The 21121-nt window shown below is 35.4% G+C and overlaps 1 protein-coding gene across 1 annotated transcript in view; it reads left to right on the top strand.

Moving 5' to 3' along the window:
- Nucleotides 1–21121, top strand: part of LOC150098025 (cilia- and flagella-associated protein 100-like) — a 205421-nt gene that overhangs the window by 117878 nt on the left and 66422 nt on the right. Inside the window, exons 5-6 of the mRNA XM_090406657.1 lie at nucleotides 2152–2232; nucleotides 18707–18782. Coding sequence (XP_090262783.1) covers nucleotides 2152–2232; nucleotides 18707–18782 — 157 coding nt within the window. The remainder of the gene's footprint in view (nucleotides 1–2151; nucleotides 2233–18706; nucleotides 18783–21121) is intronic.

Raw genomic sequence — 21121 nt, forward strand, 5'->3', positions numbered from 1 at the left:
AGTTGTGCCATCTGGTCCCTTGCAGAAGTTATCGGATACAACATCTACTTACCTGCACTTCCATCTCTCTCTCTCACACACATCTGCATGGCACTATTGTTACATCACCCAAAGATAAAGGTGATCTCCTAGCATCACTCGCTTCCTTTAATCTGCATAGATGACAAAGGCAAATCACTGCCAGCAACTGAGCACCATATACCTCCTGTCGTCTTTTGGCAAAAAGACATAAAGAAGAATATTAGATAACCTGGACACTAAAAATTCTTCTGGTCCCAATGGCATCTCTCTCTCTCTTGCTATACTTGAACATCATGCTTCAGAGCTAACACCTGTCTTCTATCATCTCTTCAATCTTCTGTACCTATTCCAACCCATTCCAAAAAAAGGAGATAAAAGCCTGCCATGCCATTACCAACCAATTGGCATCACTTAATCCTCTCCAAAATTTATGGAGTATGAATTCTCATATTACCAGTATGGATTCTGCCAATCTAGATCAACAGCTGATCTCTTTGCACACATCATTCACTATTGGACATAATAGTGGATGATGTATTCATAAAGGCAGAACTAAAATGCAGTCCTGCCTTTTTTGTGTCAAAAAAAAAAGGGAATCTCAGCTCATTTCCCTTATCCTCAGCAATACATGCATCATCAGACAGGATCATATCTCTCTCTCTCTCTCTCTCCTTGGGTTCACATATACTTCCAGCCTGGCACAAACACATCACATTAGTAGCTTTTTTAGCTTCTAGACAACTAGGAGAAGAAGCTATTTTGCATTCCACCCTGCTACTAACTCTACACAAATCCCAAATCCATCCATCTTTACAATTCTGTTTGCACATTTGAGGTGATGCACCTAAAACCTCCTTAAAAAATCTTGATGCTGTCTAGAGGAAAGCAATTTGGTTCATAGATGACCCTTCCCTCACAGGTTCACTTCAACTTCTGTCTCGTAGACACAATGTTTTAGCTCTATCTCTCTCTCTCTCTCTCTCTACTGGTACTACCATGGTCGCTACTCTAGTGAATTGGCATTCCTCCAATTATTGTTGGAGGAATGATGTTAAAACAAGAGCAGTAGCTGCCTAACATGCCTTTTCAGTACAACTGCAAACACATCAAACCTGCTTCTTCTCTTCCTCCTTTAATACATCTACATCTGTCCTCTGGAATAGCCTCCTTCATAATGTATTTCCCAACAACTTCACCTTCTCACTCTGTAAGATAAATGTCAATAGATTTCCTCTTTCTTCCTAAACTGCACCTCACACATGGCACTGATGTGCTGTAAATTCTTGCACCTCTCCTGTGTGAGATAAATAAATAAATAAAGAGTGAGTGAGTGAGTGAGTGGAGTGAGTGAGTGGAGTGGAGTGGAGTGAGAGAGTGAGTGAGTGAGTGTTATTTTTTTTTCAAGCAAGAGTTGTATCAAAAATCAGCATTATAAACTATTTGGCTAATACATAAAACAACCTAATTGATGTTTCTACTGTATTGATGTAGTAGATGTTATCTGCTATATCAATTTAAATAAATTGATATAGTATTGATGTAAATATTTGCCATATAGTTTATGCATTTATTAGCTATAGTGTTCATCATCAGTGGTTCTAACAGGCAATTAGTAGTGCCCATGACCTTCCAGGTATCCTTAGATTTCTTAACCATAATTAACCATAATTTTAAGATAAGATAGTTAGCCTCGCGCTTATAAGTTTTCTTTGTGTGTAAATTGTGTGGGTTTTCCTAGCCAGATTGCCTGCTTTCAGGATGAAAATCTCAAGTTTCTGAGAAGAAAAATCCTGCCACCTCCCTATCAGACCAGCTACCTCACCTTCAGTTGTAAGGTTCGGATAGGTTCTTCACATCCTACTTGTGGTTCAAACCCAAATTTTTCCAATCTTCACATCCTACTTGTGGTTCAAACCCAAATTTTTCCAACCAAAGAGATTCATCTATATTGACTGAGCTAGTATTTATATTCTTATAGTTTATGCCACAACATAAACTAAATAAGGGGCATCCATTCTTTTTTCTTATTTTCAGTGAGATAATTATAACTCCATAAAGGTAAATATATATATTTTTACATTTAATTTGAAGAACATTATCACATATTTGAAAATATTTATTGTTTTTCAGAGCCATAGCAGAAAGAGAAATCAAGTTTGAAAAGCTGATACAGATAAAATTCTTAAACACACGGAATTTTGTACTTAAAAGGTAAATAATAACTATATAAAATTAAATGTCACATAGACATTTTATATATGTGTGTGTGTGCATGCAGTAAACTCTTGATTATCTGAGTACTAAAAAATTGGAATTTGCAATTCAGAAATTATAAATTTTAATTTCTATTTCTGCATATAGTTAGTTACCTTATTTCATTACAGTGAGATATGTGTTACTGTTTTTAATAATTTTAGTACATTGGTCCAGTGCAATTTCACAAGCTGTGATGTATATTCCTAACCCGTCCCCCAGCTCCAACCATCTTTGCTTTCTTTTTTAATAAATAATATATGTATTTTAATCTTTATTTCTTAATATACATGTATTAATGTTATAGTCAAATTCTACAACAAATTTGAAAAAATTATCATCACAATATCCTGATATCTACCCTTGAGGGGTGTGTGTGTGGGGGGTCAGGCTACTATGACAGTTCTGCATGATTAAGTTTATACTATTATTAATCTCTTATCAACAATTTTCCTCCAAATTACTCTATTACTTGTCAGCACTTTAATATTGTCATATCTAACATTTCATTTTTCTAAGACACTTCTGAAAATCAATCCTTCTTGACCTTAGTCTTCCTCTGGGTCTTTTTCCTTCCATCTTCTCATTTTTCTTCTCCCATTCTGTTTAAGTGATTCTACCACATTAGATTAGCCCTGCTCACATATTCTTGAATGCAAACAGTGTCAAGTCCATTCCTAATATCCTTTCTTTTAGGCTTGCACGGTGATCCGAATGCATTTTTGGAAATTATGGAGACAACTACTGTGTTTTAATAAAAACTTTAGTTTAATATTACTAAAATTAGTAATTTTAGTAATTTGGTAGTAATTTGGTACTAAAATTAGGTAGACAGTCCCAATTACCACCTAGCCAAGAAATTAGCGGCAACACTCAAGGAGTTGGTAGGTCATTCCCCCTCCTACATAAAAAACACACAACACTTTATAAACAAAATCAAAAACATAACACTCGACAAAGACGACTTATTAGTCAGTTTTGACGTTTCTGCCCTTTTGTCTAATGTCCCCATCAATGACACAATTCTCCTACTACAGAACAAATTTTCGCCCGACATTACGGCCCTCTTTGCCCACATACTAAAGTCTGGTTACTTCGTGTGGCAAAACAAATTCTACCTACAAGCCATGGGCTCACCATTATCCCCCCCAATCGCGAACTTCTACATGGAAACCTTTGAGCAAAGGGCTCTTGATTCCACCACGCTTTGACCGACAATCTGGCTCAGATACGTTGACGACGTGTTCGCGATCTGGCCGCACGGTCGACAAACGCTAAACACATTCCTCAGCCACCTAAACAAACAACACGAACGCATACAATTTACCATTGAAATCGAAAACCAAAATTCGCTCCCGTTCCTAGACACACTAGTTACACGTCTTCCTTCAGGCAGTCTATCCTTCACGGTCTACCGAAAACCGACACACGGGCCAATACATACCACCCAGCACAAAAATATGGAGTCATAAACACCCTTAAAAACAGAGCCACAACTATTTGCTCTAACCAGCAAGCCCTGAAACAAGAACTAAAAATCATTAGTGACACATTCATAAACAATGGCTATAACAAAAATACTGTCAATAAAATACTCTATAAAACCACAACAAAAACAAATCTAGATTATAGTAAAACCATAGCCATCCCATACATTAAAGGGTTATCAGAAAAAATCAACAGAATCCTACAACATTATAACCTCAATGCCACATTTAAACCACCCACTAAACTTAAAACCATATTCAGCTCCTCTAAGGATCCTCTCCTCCCATTAGCACATCCTGGAGTCTATTGCATCCGCTGCACCTGTAACTTACCGTACATTGGTGAAACAGGACGGACAATCCCTATACGCAAGAAAGAACACATTAGACACATTAAATATAACCATTATGGTGAAGCAGGCCTCTCAGACCATGCACTTAACACCTTACACCAAATCAACTGGAAAAGCACCTGCTCCTTACACCACACAAAAACATGGTACGAAAGAAAATTTAAAGAATCCTGTGAAATCCTGATAAACCACCCAAATATCAACAATAAAGATGGTATGAAAATTCCAAGGATCGGGATGGCACACATTCAGCCAACCTAATATGAAAGATTCAACATAAGTCAGGACTCTAGCCAATCCGCTAATATTAGAAACCATTCCACTCCAACTGGATGGAATGATGTTAATATATATGTATATAGTAGACAACACAAATAATAGGACTCTAGCGTTGATGTATAATTTTTTTTTTTTTTTTTTTTTCACCAGAGGTCAGGCCAACAATTGTGGTAGCGGTTAGTCAGTGTCTTTAACGAACCAGTATGATTGTAGTATAGCTTGTTTCTTGTGTATATTTCTATGCTCCAGAAGATGACCTTGACATAAAGGTCGAAACATCGAATTGTAAAATTTTAGTAATATTAAACTAAAGTTTTTATTCAATCACGGTAGTTGTCTCCATAATTTCCAAAAATGCATCCATTCCTAATATCTTCATTTTATTATTATTATTATTATTATTATTGCATACGTCATGGATTTGGCAGACTCGTTGTGGGAAGTTCATTCAACTGATGACATATTTATCATACTGAATCTTAAAATCCTCAACATTCCTTGCATTAATAGCACATTCTAGTAATGCACCCCATTCACTAACAATTCCCCATGTAAAAATTCTACTCATCACACCCCTCTTCACCACACTCTTACATAACAAGGATGACCTCTTGCTGTTGTTCCTCTCTCCCCCTTCTACTCTTTTTATAATCTCATCTGGATTCATCTGATAAAATCCTCTCACTAACTTAAATGTCTCTATCATATAACCTATTTTCTTCCTATCCACCAAATTCTGCAATTCACATTTCTTCAACTTCTCTCTGCAGCCGGCATTCCAAAATCCTGATATTGTCTTAGTCACTCATCTCGACCCTATCCAATGTTTCCACATCACACTGAAAACTAGGTGACAAGATATGAGCACATTAGTCCAAATGTGGTCTGACCAGTGCTTTATACAGTGGCACAATTACTTCCTTATCCCTACATATTAGAGTACTTCTTATCATAGTAGCACTATGGTGTACAGCCTTTGCAACACTTGCAATATGCCCTCTAAACTTCAGTCTACTGGCAACCATCACTCCCAGATCTCAAATCTCATCCACTACCTGCAGGACAGCACTGTCAATATAGTACACAGCCTTATATTTTTGCACTCAAAAATGCAACACGTCGCACTTATTAATATTAAAACTACAATCCCATTCCTTTGTCCATGTCAAAAATCTATTCAGATCATCCTGAAGGGAATTAACATCAGCACTGCTACTTATTATTCTTCCCAGCTTTGCATCAGCAAACAACTGAAGATCCCCCACTCAGTCCACATGATATATCATTAACAAACAAGTTAAACAGCAGGGGCCCAAGAACAGAATTCTGGGGCATGCCACTGGTCACCCTCCTTTTTGGAGACACTGTTCCATCATACACAACCTGATGGTATTGTTCAGAGAGCTAAACTCTGATCCATCTAACCAATATACTATCTATTCCCATCCTCTGCAGCTTGTACACCACCTTATCTATGGTAATCTATCAAATGTTTTTGCAAAGCTCAAGAATATCAGTATATATGAAACTCCCTTATCTTCAATACTTGTTATCCTATCATAAATTGCAAGTAAATTGCTAAAACAGGATCTACCTTTTACAAATCCATGCTGCCCATCATAAAGAATGCTATATCCATCAACCCAATCCTGTATTCTATTCATAACCAATCTCTGCTACACCTTGAACACAACTGCAGTTATATAGACTGGTCTATAATTGGAAACTTCTGCCCTAGAACCATGCTTGCGGAGTGAGTGGTACTATTTTCCCTTCTTTACACTCCTTAGGAACCTTGCCCACTGCAAGACTTACATTACATAATCAAGTCAAGGGCATAGCCAACTGTATTGCACATTGTTTAAGAATATGTGGTGATATCATCTATTCTGCAGCTTTATTAACATATAACCCAATCAATACCTGATACACCTCTGATTCTTTCACTTCTAATCTCCTAATACTTTCCTCCCTTCTGTATATTGCACCTCATCATTTACACCAGCATGATATATGCTGATAAAGTGCTCATTCAGTAATTCCACTATATCCTTTGTAGCTGTTATTTTGCTGTCATGACTATCCACCAGTGTCAACCTGCCATAATTATTCTTTCTCTTGCTTGCCATATAGCAGAAAAATTCTCTTGAGTTAACCTTGCCTGACCAGCCAATCTCCTCTCATATTGCACCTTTTCTTCCTTTACCATGCTTGTCACCTTTCTAGCCTGCACTTTATACTTTTCATGGATCTGATCATCACTACCACCATAACATTTTCTTTTCCAGCACAGCTTGTCCTTTTTACTCACTTTTTTTACTTTTTACTCTACATACTTGCTTAACCCTTGGTATGTAGTTATACATTGCCAGTTATACACAGCTTTTTTTTTGTCTCAAGTATTAATACATACTCCTACTGGCATTCTTCTTCTTGGAAATTTTCTCCATTGTTCTGTCATTGCTTGTTTTGTTTAACAGACTTTTAAAGTAAATACTCCAGGCATCTAGGATATCCTTATTTTCAGTTTTCATGTAATTTTTTTATCATCTTTGATTCCTTTTATAACACTCTTTCCTCAGTTTCTAAGCATTTTCAATAGCTCCCAGAACATGCCTTCCCGATATTTATCATCTGTTTTTGCCAATGTCTTCCGATGACTTTTGTTTAGCTACTTTTACACATAACTTACCGCTCTTACATTTTTCTGTGTATCCTTTTAGGGCATCTGTCAACTTATTTGCTAGGAACTTTTGGTATGCTTTCTTCCTTTCCAGGACTGCTTTTAATCTTGTGTCTGCCACAGTGTTCCTATTTTTCTCTCCTTGCATCATATGCCTCTCTTTCTCAACGAATGAATGTTTTCTTCATAGTTTTCCACTGTGACCCCAAGAGTTGGGGTCACAGTTTGAAAACAAGTGGTTCTTTTTTTCAAACTGTTTAATTTTTTTTTTTTCTGAATGATATCTGTATAGTTGAGTCTACAGTTTACCTTAAAAACTCCTCAACTTTAATTATTTTTAAACTTTATCTTACTTGATACTAAATGTTGTTCACTTCCAATTTCAAATTCTCTGTACATTATTGTATCTTGAACCAGCATGAAGATATTATTGTCAACAATGATATAGTAAATGAGACTTTCTTATTTCTTTTGTTTGCTCTCCACATGAACTTGTGCACATCTTTATGTTGGACCATGATGTTAGTAATGACTAGTCCGTATCTTGAGCAGAAATCCAGTAGATATTTACCATTATTAGCCTTGCCCTTTTCTCTGAATTTTCCTGAAACATTTCTATATACTGGTGGAATTTAAATTAAATTTAAATTTAAATTACTAAAAGGTTTTTATAAGATTGATGCAGGGGAAATATTTCAGCTGTGTGATAGTGATGGAAGAACAAGAGGTCATCAATGGAAATTAAGGAAAAGTGGTTAACAAGGGTGTGAGAACTAGATTTTTTGCTTGGAGGGTGGCGAATGAGTGGAATACATTGCCTGACTCAGTTGTGAGTTCTTCGTCTGTAAATGAATTCAAGAAGAGGTATGATAGATATTGTTTGGGTCTCCCACGATGAGTCTACTGACTGCATGGAGATACCCATAATAATAATAATAATAATAAAATTAATTTCTACTCTGCTGTTTAGATCTCCAACAAGGACCAATTTTTCCATTTTCTTTATATCAGCTGCCTGCTCTGATGACTCAAAAAATTCCTTCATTTCCTCCTTAGGAGAACCTTCTGTGGGACCATAGGCATGAATGAGTTTTATTGTCAATTTCTCCATTTTGAAGTTTGCCCACATAACTCTACTTGAAATTGCCTTCCATTCAAGAAGTTCATCCTCATGGTTGGTGTTGAATGCCGTCGCTACTCCTATCTTCAAGTCTTTTGATGTTGTTTGTTGTTGTTGTTCTTCTAGGGATTGAGTTTGAGTTTGTTACAGTAGCTGACTTTTCACTGTTTTCTCCCTGATTACCTGACAAAGACAGTGGGAGCTTTGTTTAACTGAGCAATGCCAGGGGGCATTGCTCAGTTAAACAAAGTTTATATTAAAACTACCTGGGTCCATTAAGGTACCCAGCGGATACCTTAATGGACCACACCACATGAAGTGAGGATTGGGCATAGGTCAGAAGCCCAGTTAGTTCTCTGCATTCTTTAAAGGTGTTGTGGAGGTCTCCACCCAGTTATTTGGCTTTGACCATTAAGCAACTCATTGAAGACATCTGCTTCTCAAATTATGTCGAAAACCCTCTTTGATAATGAGGTACTTAGCTCACCAGCCTGATTGGAGACCTGAAATGGCTTGAAAAAAAAGTTCCATGTTTTGGTCTTTGGAGCAAGGGTTTCCAGACCAGATAAAAATAAATTTGAAAAATACAGAATTATAAAAACTAAAAAAAAAAAATTTTTTTAAAATCTTTAGGCCACCCACACTACTAATATACTATAGGTTTATAACCTTTATGGGTGGGAGTTACATAAAAAATAAATAAAAGCTGGCCTGGTTGGCTGAGTGGTTAGTGTATCTATTCTCCAGCCAAAAGGCTGCAGGTTCAAATTCCCCCGTGGGCATGGATGTTTGTGATTGTCAGTGGAAATACCAGTAGTAGTTGGCAAGATGGTGTTAGTGTAGTTGCGGTCAGTTGGTGATTGAATGGTGGAGACAGAGTTGTAGAATAGGTGCCCTCCCTCGATGGGCCCTTGGACTCTCTGGAGGTGTCAAATAATAATAATAATAATAATAATAAAAATAATAATAAAACTCCTTTCATAATTTTCTTGAATATCAATGATGCAGTAATTTTATTTAGTGGATTCTCACTAATTTCAACATGAATCTCTGTTTGTGATCCTGACACAAAAAATCAGTCTAAGAATGGTGAGAGAGTATTTTCTTGCCATAGTGTACATTTCATCTCTGACTTTTCCATCCTGGCTGTCTTATTACGTTGTGGCAAGAAAATGCTACATCAAGAAAATCAAACACAAGCAATGATTTTCTTAGGTTATTGCATTTATGAGTATATTTCATATGGTCTAATGGTGAACCACTGAGTTTTCTTTGTTTTTTTTTTTATGAAATAAGGAAGAAAATGCTTACTCTTTGTTCAATTGAGAATTTTCATTTCTTCATTTGCTGCTCAATAATGTTAGCTGACATCAGTAAGCCATTCCTTATCTTGCTAGAAAATAATATAGCTTGTATTCCTTGATACAGCAAGAAGAAGGATGCTTCTTGCTATTTTGAGAAGAGAAGATACACAATTTGTGATACTTGATATCAGGTTTAATGCTACTTTTCTTCATAATATAGATGATGAATAATAGTGGCGATAATATGAATCCTTGTCTTACACCTAACATTGCATGAAACTATCTTCTAGTACCTCCTTCAATTTTAACTATTGACTTAATATGGACTATGTAATGTTCTGTTTACCTTATATAACTATAGTGTTTTGAATGGTTTTTCTTTTGCCACCTTGTCATATGCCTTTCAGAAATCTACAATACTTAAATACAGATCCTTATTCTTGAGAGACACTTGTGACTTAAAATTCAGAATTATAAACACTTTAACACAAGAATATTTTAATGTTTGCCAAATATTTCAGTCTGAAACTAACAGACTATCCTCAGGCTGATAGGAAAAGTTTTTAGAAGATGGAATACAAACAATTGATCATTAAAAAGTAGAAAGAGCTTCGTGATGTTACATTGCTAAGCATTAAAGAGAGGTAAATTTCATCAGAGTGATGAATAAATTATAGGTATTAATTCACAATTTCATATAACAATCTTAATTTATAAATTCAATTAAAAATAGCATTAGACTAATGTAAGAATTAAAGGTCTCAATTAAAAAAAAAATTTTTTTTTTCATGTGTTATCCGAATTTAACTTTCCCATAATTTTGACAAGGATATACAGTCATTTTGATTCAAGTTAGGGCTTTGAAGTAAGGCCTCAGTACTCTCTTTGAATAGGCATTCGAATTTATAGCGACATCTGTGTAGAAGGCGAGTCTTGGACCAGAGAATGTTGAGGCTTGTCTCTATCCCATGCTGCACCAATCCAGACTTATTGGATTTGTTGTGAAGAATGTATGATTGATGTTCTTGTATTCTTTTTTCTATAGAGCGTCCGGTTTGTCCAAAGTATGACAGATTGCAGTTACAAGGAACTTGATATATATACCAGGCAGAGACATAGTTGAGTGTTTATCTTTAGAAGAGGGGGAAATAGATTGCAGTTACAAGGAACTTGATATATACCAGGCAGAGACGTAGTTGAGTGTTTATCTTTAGAAGAGGGAAAATAGGTGGATATTTTGTTAATTGGGATATAAGTGGCTGTTAAATCATATTTCTTCAGAATTCTTGAAATAGGTTCTGAAATCCCAGAAATATATGGAATTGGAACTCGATATAGTGATTCTTTGTTGTTCTGGATTGGATTGTAGGACTCGAACAGATGTTATGTAGTTTTTTCGGAGAAGCCATTTAATTTCATGTGATGTTTGATAGTTGAAAGTTCTTTCTGTAATTCATGGGGAGTTGAGCAATTAGTTCTAGCTCATCGAATGAAACATTTTATGATTCCTGTTTTTTGATAAGGATGATGGGCAGATTGTTTGAGAATGTAACGTCCAGTAAAAGTGGGTTTTCTGTAAACTGTTGTTGTCAGAATGCCTGAAGGTGAGCAGATGAGGAGGATATCTAAAAAGGATAACTTGTTGCCCTTTTCAGTCTTCATGGTAAACTTAATACGAGGATGTAAGGAATTGATTTTGGCTAAAAAGGAAGGTAAGGAATCTCTGTTGTGAGGCCACACTGAAAAGATGTCATCTATATATCTCACCCAAAAGGTAGGTTGAGGGAATATAGATGAAAACAGGATGTCTTCTAGATGTTCCAAATAAAGTTGGCTAAAGCAGATGAAAGTGGACTTCCCATGGCCGTTCCTTCTTCTTGGTTGTAGAATTTGTTTTGACACAAGAAATATCCAGAGTGCATCACAAAATCGAATCATTTTACAATATCTTGTGGAAAGATGTCAGCAAGTAATTGTAAAGTCTCTTTGAGAGGTACATTAGTATATAGAGATTCTACATCGAAGCTCACCATAAGATCAGTAGATTGTAATGAGATATTTTTTAATTTATTTAAGAAATCCAAAGAGTTTTTCAAAAAAGTGCATGATTTGTCTATATGTGATTTCAATAATTTCGCTAAATATTTGGCTATGCTATTGTTCTTACCCAATTTTCTGTTTCACAATTTTATTTAGCCTGTTCCTATCAAGCCACTGAGGACAGTCTGTTAGTTTCAGACTGAAATATTTGGCAAACATTAAAATATTTTTGTATTAATGTGTTTATAATTCTTACAGATCCTTATATTCTTATGATTTCTTTCTCATATCTTTGTTTTAAAGTGAAAATCTGAACCACCTTCTGTTTTGCCTGAACCAGGATTGTTCTTACCCAATTTTCTGTTGCACAATTTTATTTAGACTGTTCTTATGTATGCTTGTATGAATCTAATGTGGACCATTATGGGAGATACTGGGTTAGAAGTGCCTGGTAGCTTGCTCCACCTTTGCCACGAGTTGCCTTGGTGTTGCACTACTTACTGGATAAGATAGTACAACACTATATTTAGTCCTGAAGATATTTTCAGGCGCAAACTTTGTTTGCTCTCACTGGGATAAAGGATTAAACTAAATCTATTATAGTCTAACCTAGTGATAAATAAATTTTCAACCTCAGTAGGAAAATTCCTACTTCTTTATTAGGATCTTTGTTAAAAGGCCTTAACAGAATACATAGAGGTAGGAAGTAGTGTTTTGAAATAGGCTTCAGTGTAATACAGAACTACATATATCAGAAAATTTTAAAAAAGAAAAAAAAATTGAAAGTCTTATGCTTGCAGATTTTCCAAAATTGGAGCTTCCCTTTTGAAAGAGCATACTGTCAGACTAATTAGCCAAGTGGTTAACATATCCACTCTTCAACCAACCAACAGGCTCTGCATTTATATCTTGGAAGCCTTGGTCTTGGATGTTTGTAACTCTCTTTAGGTGGGAGATAAATTTCATTGCCTAGTGAAATGTGAGACTACCACTCTGTTTACTGGAAGCCTGAAATGTCTTGCAGAAATTCTATTTTGTCTCTAGAGCAGGGTTTCTGAATTACAAAAAAAAAATTACTAAAAATACCAAAAAAACTATATAAAATCAATAAAAATCATGAGCCCACTAGCAGTACCAATATACTATACGTTTACAACTATTTATGGATGGGGATTACAAAAAAAAAAAAAAAAAAAAAAAAAATTGAGCTATACACTTTTAAATTATTTTGTATTTAATATTATTATTATTATTGTTATTACGTAATACTTCCAGGGAGTCCAAGACTCATTGAGGGAGGGCACTCTGCAACTCTGTCTCCACTGCTCAATTCACCAACTACCATCATCATCTATGCTAGCGCTATCTACTGCCCATCATCACTAGTATTTTCACAGACAATCACAAACATCCATGCCCATGGCAGGAATCAAACCCGTAGTCTTTTGACTGGAGAGCGATACGCAGACCATTCGGCCAACCAGGCTGGCAATATAATTATAAAATAACAAAAAAATAAATGTTACAATCTTAAAACAGAAAATGAATCATGAAGGCATTAAAATAGTAAATGGGCTAAAAGAAAATTATAGCTAGACTTTACAGAGGTACATGGGAAATCATGTAATCTATTAATAAATTGGAGAAACTGGAAATGGATATGATGATGTGGTGACATGGATATGAGAATGGCAGATAGATGGAATGAAAGAACAGTATATAATGGAGCAGAAGAAATGTGATTAGCAGTATGCTACAGTGCTGTATACTTGGATTACTGTTGTCTGATTTGTATATTAGTGATATTAGGGATGATTTGAGGAGAAATATCCAGTAGTTAATAATGGTGATGTAGATATCCTGCAGAATAATTTAAATAGATTGATATTATGTGCAAGATATAATTGTAAAGTAAAATGTTATACATTTTTGTTTAAAGGATTACAAGCTGCATATTACATTGATTGAATTCGACTGTGGAGTCTAGAGTTTGGAATGATGGTTCATGGCTTTATAAGACATTATTATGATCTACTTTGTTCAGATTTGGTTGCTTGGCCTGTGGGCCACAGGTGGCCTGTGGAGCTCTTTGCCACGGCCCACCGGCCATTTTGAAAAAATAACTACTTAACATTAAAACGCGATTAAATAAAAAATCATTTCAATGAAGCCCGCAGACCACTAAGGTATACTGTGGTATTTAGAATTGTAAGATGCTTTCCAGATTCACAAGGAACAGTGTGCATTTGATACTTTACATAAAATCCTATTAAGATAAATATTAAATAGGCATGCTTCTTCAGCATCTACCAACGCCAACTAGTACTTAAGTACAGTGGTGCCTCGTACTTCGTATTTAATTCGTTCCAGAAACCCGTTCGAACTATGAATCGTTCGAAGTCCGAATCAAGATTTTACATAAGAAATAGTGGAAAGCGAAATAATCTGTTCCCATATCCAAAAAACTTCAATAATTTTTTATTTTATTTTATCTATTTTAGGTTTTTTAATGTTAATAACTTAGAAAAAATTAAACAAAATAATCTTATATTTATTTTATTAATTTTCATTATTACAACATAAAAATAACAGTGAAGAATATTTTTTAATATAAAAATCACAAAGAGAAAATAATGCTCCCGTTGTTAAGTGTCTTCTTTCTGCTTCTTAGCTGGAGTTGAGAATGCTGATTCACGTTCTCTTTTTTCTGCAGAGAAGAATCTATCTAATGTTGTTTGGTGCTGACGATTTTCTTTGATATTTTTAAAATATCCCATCATGATGTCATCAAATAAGTTGATATTCCTGGTCACTATTGCCTTATTAGGATGCCATTTGGGTTAGAACACAATAGCCTGTGTTCTAACCCAAACCGAGAACAATTCTTGAAGGTCAGCATTGGAAATGCATTCTTTGGCATCCTTCTCTTCCATAAAAATTTCTTTATCCATTTATTTTTGTTGTTGATTGTGAAGATGTTGAAGTTCTTCTGTGCTGAGTTCGGTTTTATGATCATCTATTAACTGCTGTACATCCTCATTACTCACCTCTAATCCCATAGCTTTACCCAAAGACACAATTTCATTTACAACAGACTCCTCTTCACAGCTTACTACTTCACTGACTGAAATACAATCTAGCCAGATTTTTTTTCCAAGCAGCAATCATTGTTTTAATAGAAACTTCTTTCCATGCCTTATCGATGATCCTTAAGCAGTGAAGAATGTTGTAATGCTCTTTCCAAAATTCTTTAAGAGTCAGTTCTGTGGCTTTGGTTATTTCAAAACACTTTTGAAATCACTTGCTGGTCCATGGGTTGTATGATAAAAGTGGTATTGGGCTGCAAAAACTTTATCTTGATGAAACTGAATTCACCAACTAAATCCTCCTCTAAATTTGGGGGATGAGCAGGAGCATTGTCCATCACTAGAAGAGCTTTTAATGGTAGATTTTTATCAGTAAGATAAGCTTTTACAGTGGGAGCAAATTCTTGATAAATCCACTAAGTGAAAAACTCTCTGGTAACCCATGCTTTCGTGTTGGCCCTCCACATGACACCGAATTTGCTCTTTATGACATTGTTCTTTTTAAAAATGTGTGGATTTTCAGAATGGTAAATGAGCAAAGGATTTATCTTAGTTTCCACTAGCATTACCACAAAGCAGCAAAGTAATTCTATCTTTCATAGATTTATATCCTGGTGCTTTCTTTTGTAATGTAGGTCCTTTTGGGCATTTTTTCCCAAAAAAGACTTGTTTCATCACAATTAAAAACCTGTTAAGATACAAATCCCTCACCATCTATACTCCTTAAAGGTTTTTACAAATTTGTCCGCTTCTTCTACATCGGCACTTGCAGCCTCTCCGTGCATGACAGCACTATGGATCCCAGTTCGTTTTTTGAATTTATCGAACCAGCCTCTACTTAATTTAAACTCCCCATTTCAGTACTGGTCTCAGGTGTGCATTTCTTAAGTTCACTATGCAGATGTTTGGCTTCCTCACAAATAATTCTCTCAGTAATAATGTCACCACATAATCGCTTCTCGTTTATCCACACTAAAAGGAGTTTTTCCATCTCTTCAATAACATGTGATCTCCTGGAAGTCAATGTTGTCACACCTTTAGCCACATTTGCTGCTTTTATTGCTTCTTTATTCTTAAGAATGAGGAAGCAATAAAAGCTTCCTCATTGAGAATGACTTTGACATTTTAAACATCGTCACCAGATCCGTCAAATATGTACTGCTTTTGTGTTTCATGATAATTTCTTTTTTCATCTCAGTTGTCGATACTACAGCTTTTCTTTTAGGTTTTGTTCTTTCTACATTCTTGAATGTTATGGGCAATAAAAAAAATGCCAAAAACATTCAAGAACGTAGAAAGAACAAAACCTATAAATTCTCTACACAAATGTATCACGCAATGACTAGGCTGTGTAAAGTAAGGGACAATGCACAGTGAGTGGACTGAGATAGACACACACACACTGTGCAGGAACGGAGAAGTGAGTGAGGGAAATTAGTGGGGGAGAAGCATGCCGAAACTGTCTAATGCTATATGACTCTGATTTCCTGAACTATAGTTTGAACTGTGAATCAAATTTCTTGCGTTCTCAAGGGTTTGAACTCTGGAATGTTCAAAGTTGGAAGCATTCGAAATATGAGGCACCACTCTACTAATACTAACGTTGCAGGTAGATAGCGGAAGCAGTAGTTCGTTCAAGTGCGCCGTCTAGTGCCTTCCAGATACATCTCAAAGGTTCTCGATACTTCGTTATTTTCATATAAATACAAGAGGATCTCATCTACAGTCAGTCAGCCTGTGTGCGCTTATACACAAATATTCGTCGTGTCAGCCATAGCCTATTGTGGTTTTATATTGCCAGACTTTTTTCGTTAGTGTGAGACATATGCAGTGAATAATAACCGTTACACGGCAAGTTTGGATCGTTTTTTGGGTTCACCTTCTATCACTATGGTGTCTACGAGTAAAAAGTGTAAATCAAGTGATTCTTGATTCTTGGTTTTTAATGAAAAGTGGACCAATTTGTACTTTTTTGTGCCGATCGACAATAAGCCAGTGTGTTTAATTTGTCATGAGTCAGTGTCAGTATCAAAAGAATACAATATAAAATGACACTATGAGACAAAGCATGCATCCAATTTCGATCACCTTCAAGGGCAGCTTTGTGTTGCCAATGACATTGAAGGAACTTTAAAAAAACGGTTGTTCGAATTTATGAACTGCTAGTGCTTGTACCTATGAAGGGAACGATGAAAGGTACTGATATTCTTGAGCCGCCAAGAAAAACACTCCAGCATTTCGACCTCAGCTTAACCAATCTTGAGGGTGTGGTAACTGATGGTGCCCCTTCTATGGTGGAAAAGAACGAAGGGGTTGTTGCACTTCTATGGAAAGAACTGGAACTAGAAGGAAAAGATTTCATCTATTACCACTGTTTAACCCACCAGGAGAATTTGTGTGCAAAAACTACTGGATTTCAGAATGTCATGGAAGTTATTGTGACTGACATCAACATTATTAGGGCAAGAGGATTGAATCATCATCATTTTCATCATCACCGTGATCCACCGTGAAGTGGATCATGGTGATGTGGTTTATTATAGTGATGTGCATTGGGTGAGCAGAAGGAAGGTTATTAAAAGAGTCTTTGACTTAAGAAGCGAAATACAGCAGTTCATGCAAACCAAGGGGGAATCCAATTGTGGAATTTAACAATCTGAAGTGGATGACAGACTTTTATTATTATTATTATTATTCAGGCCTCCATGGAGTCAAAAGACTCATCGTGGGAGGTCCTTTCTAAGAAACACAGGTCTATCAAGACTCATTGAGGGAGGTCCCTCCTAGGAAACACAAAGTCTATCATACCACTCCTTAAACGCATTGACTGTTCTCACTCTCACCACTTTATCAGGCAATGCATTCCATGGTTCAACCACCCTTCATGCAAAGAAACCACCCCTCACCCTCTTTCTCACAGTTTCCTTTCATAACTTCCAGTGATGGCCCCTTCTCATCACCCCTTCCCGCTGTTCGACCAAGCAAAAGAACTCCTCAATGTCAACCCTGTAACCATCTCTCAACAGTTTAAAAGTCTCAATCATATCACCTCTCCTTCTTCTATCCACCAAACTCTGCAGTCCACATTCCCTCAGTTGATCCTCATAACTATCATTGTACAGTCCTGAAACTGTCTTTGTTATCCGCCTCTGTACCCTTTCCACAGTTAATTTATCCCCTTCAAATCCTGGGGACCAAATTTGAGAACAATAGTCTAAGTTTGTTCTGATCAAAGTCTTATACAACGGAATGATAACTCTTTCATCTCTGCAGGTCAGCGTCCTTATTATTGTAGCAATACTTTGTGTTACCTTCACCACCTTTGCAATATTTCCCTTGAATTTCAGGTTTCTATCAATCATCAACCCCAGATCTCTTGTTTCCCCTACTTCCTCCAGTATAACTCCTCCCATAGAGTATGCAGCATCCCATCAATGTTTCCCAAACCTCAAGACCTTACATTTTGCTGCATTAAACTGACACCCTCCATTCATTTGCCCATCTATCTAGCTTATATAAATCCTCTTGTAGGGCTACCACATCTGCACTATTACTGATAACCCTTCCCAGCTAGTCAGTTTGCCTTTGTGATCGACATCTCATTGCATATGAATGACCTAAATACATGGCTACAATCCATGTAGAAGAAATTATTTAAACATGGCAGTAGAAGGGATCTCTCCACAAAGTTGAATACAGTGTGGTTAGTACATATATGGAGAACTAGATTTTTTAGTTGGAGAGTGGTGAACAAGGAGCAGTGTAGAAGAAATGTAGAAAAATTAGTTGCCACAAGTAATTGCAATTGAACTGTCAACAAATGGATTTAAGGAGACATATGATAGACATTGTGTGAATAATTGTTAGTAAAGGGCTCCCATAGTGCATCATTGGACTCCATGGAAATAATCAGATAATAATAATGATAATGATTATGGCATTCTTCTCTTGGGTTTTGTAAATCATTTCTTGAGCACTCTTTGGGAGCCACTTGTTTGCATTAACAGAATTATTAATTTATATCAGTATGATTTTTTCACTTCTATAAGGAATTTACATTATATTATTTTTCATTTGTAGTGATATTGCAAAACTTGAAAGAATTCTGTGGGAATACAAAGTTTCTATGCTTTTTCTCGAAGCATTAGTTTTACAGGTAAGAGATATTTAATATAAGATGACATTCATTACTGATTATAATAAAATGACTAGAAATTCATGATGAGTGGAATGAACTTAATTTTTAATTTTTTCACTAAGTTAATATAACTATTAATTCAAGTATTTAATATAAAACACTAAGCCTCTATAGCTGAGTTGGTGTAGACAAAGGCCTTTGGTTGGAAAGAAAAGACCTTGGTTTGAATCTCATCCAGAACACAAAGAACCTTTATAAGGGCTTTTCATTGAAAGATGAGTTGGCTGGGATTTTTTCTCATGGCAACTCTGGGGTTTCATCCTGCCAGACAGTCATGGCCAGGAGACCACGATTGATAACCACAGTAAACTATGCAGATAGGATTAACTGCACTGTCACAAGCAGTGTTAGATTTTTAAGCAGTGACCGTAACTGTCCATTTATATTTCGTGATGAATATCTCATCACATCATCAGAGTGAACACACAATGGACAATTACATGAAGCAAGAATCAGTTCTTGCTTCATGTAATTGTCCATTTTTTTTTTTGTGTGTATTCACACTGATGATGTGATGAGATACTGATCATGTAATATAAGTGTTTGATATTAAATACTTTATTTTTCTGTATGTGCTTTTACATGTATATAACACACATACACATGATGAATGTGTTCATATGCATATGTGCATGTTCATCATATTTATGAATTACATTAGTATTTATAATCAAACACATAAAGTATGATGGAATTTAATATATTACTATTATTATTCAGTTTATTTGATCTCAATATTAAAGCTATTTTTAGTATTTTCCCATAATAGTTGATTCTAAGTTTTAATCTTTCTCTTCCTGTTATAATATGATAAAAGTTTTTGACTTTTCTCAGTTTGGTCATCATAATTAGATCCATAGAGCATTTTAACTGGATCGTGGAAATTCCAACTGGTTTCCCACTTTTTGATTTGTTATTTTTTGGAGTCATGAAGAATTTCTCTTGCAAAATGCATCATTGGTAAGATTAACTTTGCTGATAAAAATTCTAGTTTACATTATAAAGAAATTAGTTGAATAATTAAACGAGTTACATGGTAGTTTCATTTTAATTACAGTGGTGGAAATTAACAAGACAGAAGGCTTTAAACTTTTTTCTTTCAGATTTTGTTGTGTCCTAAGGTCTGAAAAATTATACTGAATACAGGTAACCCTCGCATAACGCGGATGTTAGGCTCCATAGAAATGCCGCGTTATATAAATCGCGTTATACGAGACATAGATCACATAGAAAAAGTAGGGTTAGGTTCCAGAATCGTTTTTTTTTTAAATTATATAACAATGACACATCCAATAAAAACAATATTTTTATTTAATTCAGGTAATTCATGTAAGTTAAGAAAACATGAACTATGACAAATATGTAGTATAAAATTATAAAAATTACAAATTGTACATAAATTTCATTGCACATAATGCATAAATGTTTTTGACACAATAAAATAAAGTGCATATTTTAATCGTCAACACTGTCTTCAGAAATAACATTTTGTAGATGTTCTTTAAGGTGGCTGGAGGTCATCGCCACTTGAAATCTCTTGGACATCATTTGTATAATTCTCATTGCATACTTCGGCTGGTTTAGTCATCAAGAAGTCAGTAATAAGACTTTGCTTTCCACTATGTTGCAATTTTTTATTAAGTTCATAATATGGCGCTAAACAAATATCCAATTGTCTCGTGAATTTTCCCGAGCGCTCCATTGAGGGATCATTATCTGTAAAATAACTTCCTAACTTTCTTGCCAAGTCCAATCCTTCTGCTAATTTCTTTAAACCAAATTCTTTAACGGATTCATCACAATCAGAATCTTCACCAGAACTTTCCCTGCCATTTGTTTCGACTCCATCTATTAATTGTACCAGTTCCTCCTCATTTAAATCTGTTTCTCCATCAATTAATTCACTAATTTCATTTTTGACTATATCGCAAAAGCCCTTTCCACCAAAAATGTGTGCGACGTTTATTATACGACGTAGCTCGGCATCCACTGGAGGTACGAAATTTTGTTCCATTACGTCTTCAGGCCATATTTTTTTCCAACAAGCATTCAGCATAGAGGATTGTAATTAATTTCTTAATGGACAGAGAAATAATTTTTACACAATTCAATATTGAAAACTCTTTCCACGCTTGAGGCAGTGTCATGTTTGGATTAGATTCCATTTTTTCCAAAATTAATTGAAATGTTTGCCGAATATAACATGACTTAAATGTTGATATTATTCCTTGGTCGAGTGGTTGAATAAGTGAAGTAGTATTAGGCGGCAAAAAAGTTATTTTAATATTCAGATGGCT

This window comes from Typopeltis vanoorti, chromosome 16 (genome assembly GCF_054136105.1).
Source record: "Typopeltis vanoorti isolate ZY-2024b chromosome 16, IOZ_Tvanoo_1.0, whole genome shotgun sequence".
Taxonomy (NCBI): Eukaryota; Metazoa; Arthropoda; class Arachnida; order Uropygi; family Thelyphonidae; genus Typopeltis; species Typopeltis vanoorti.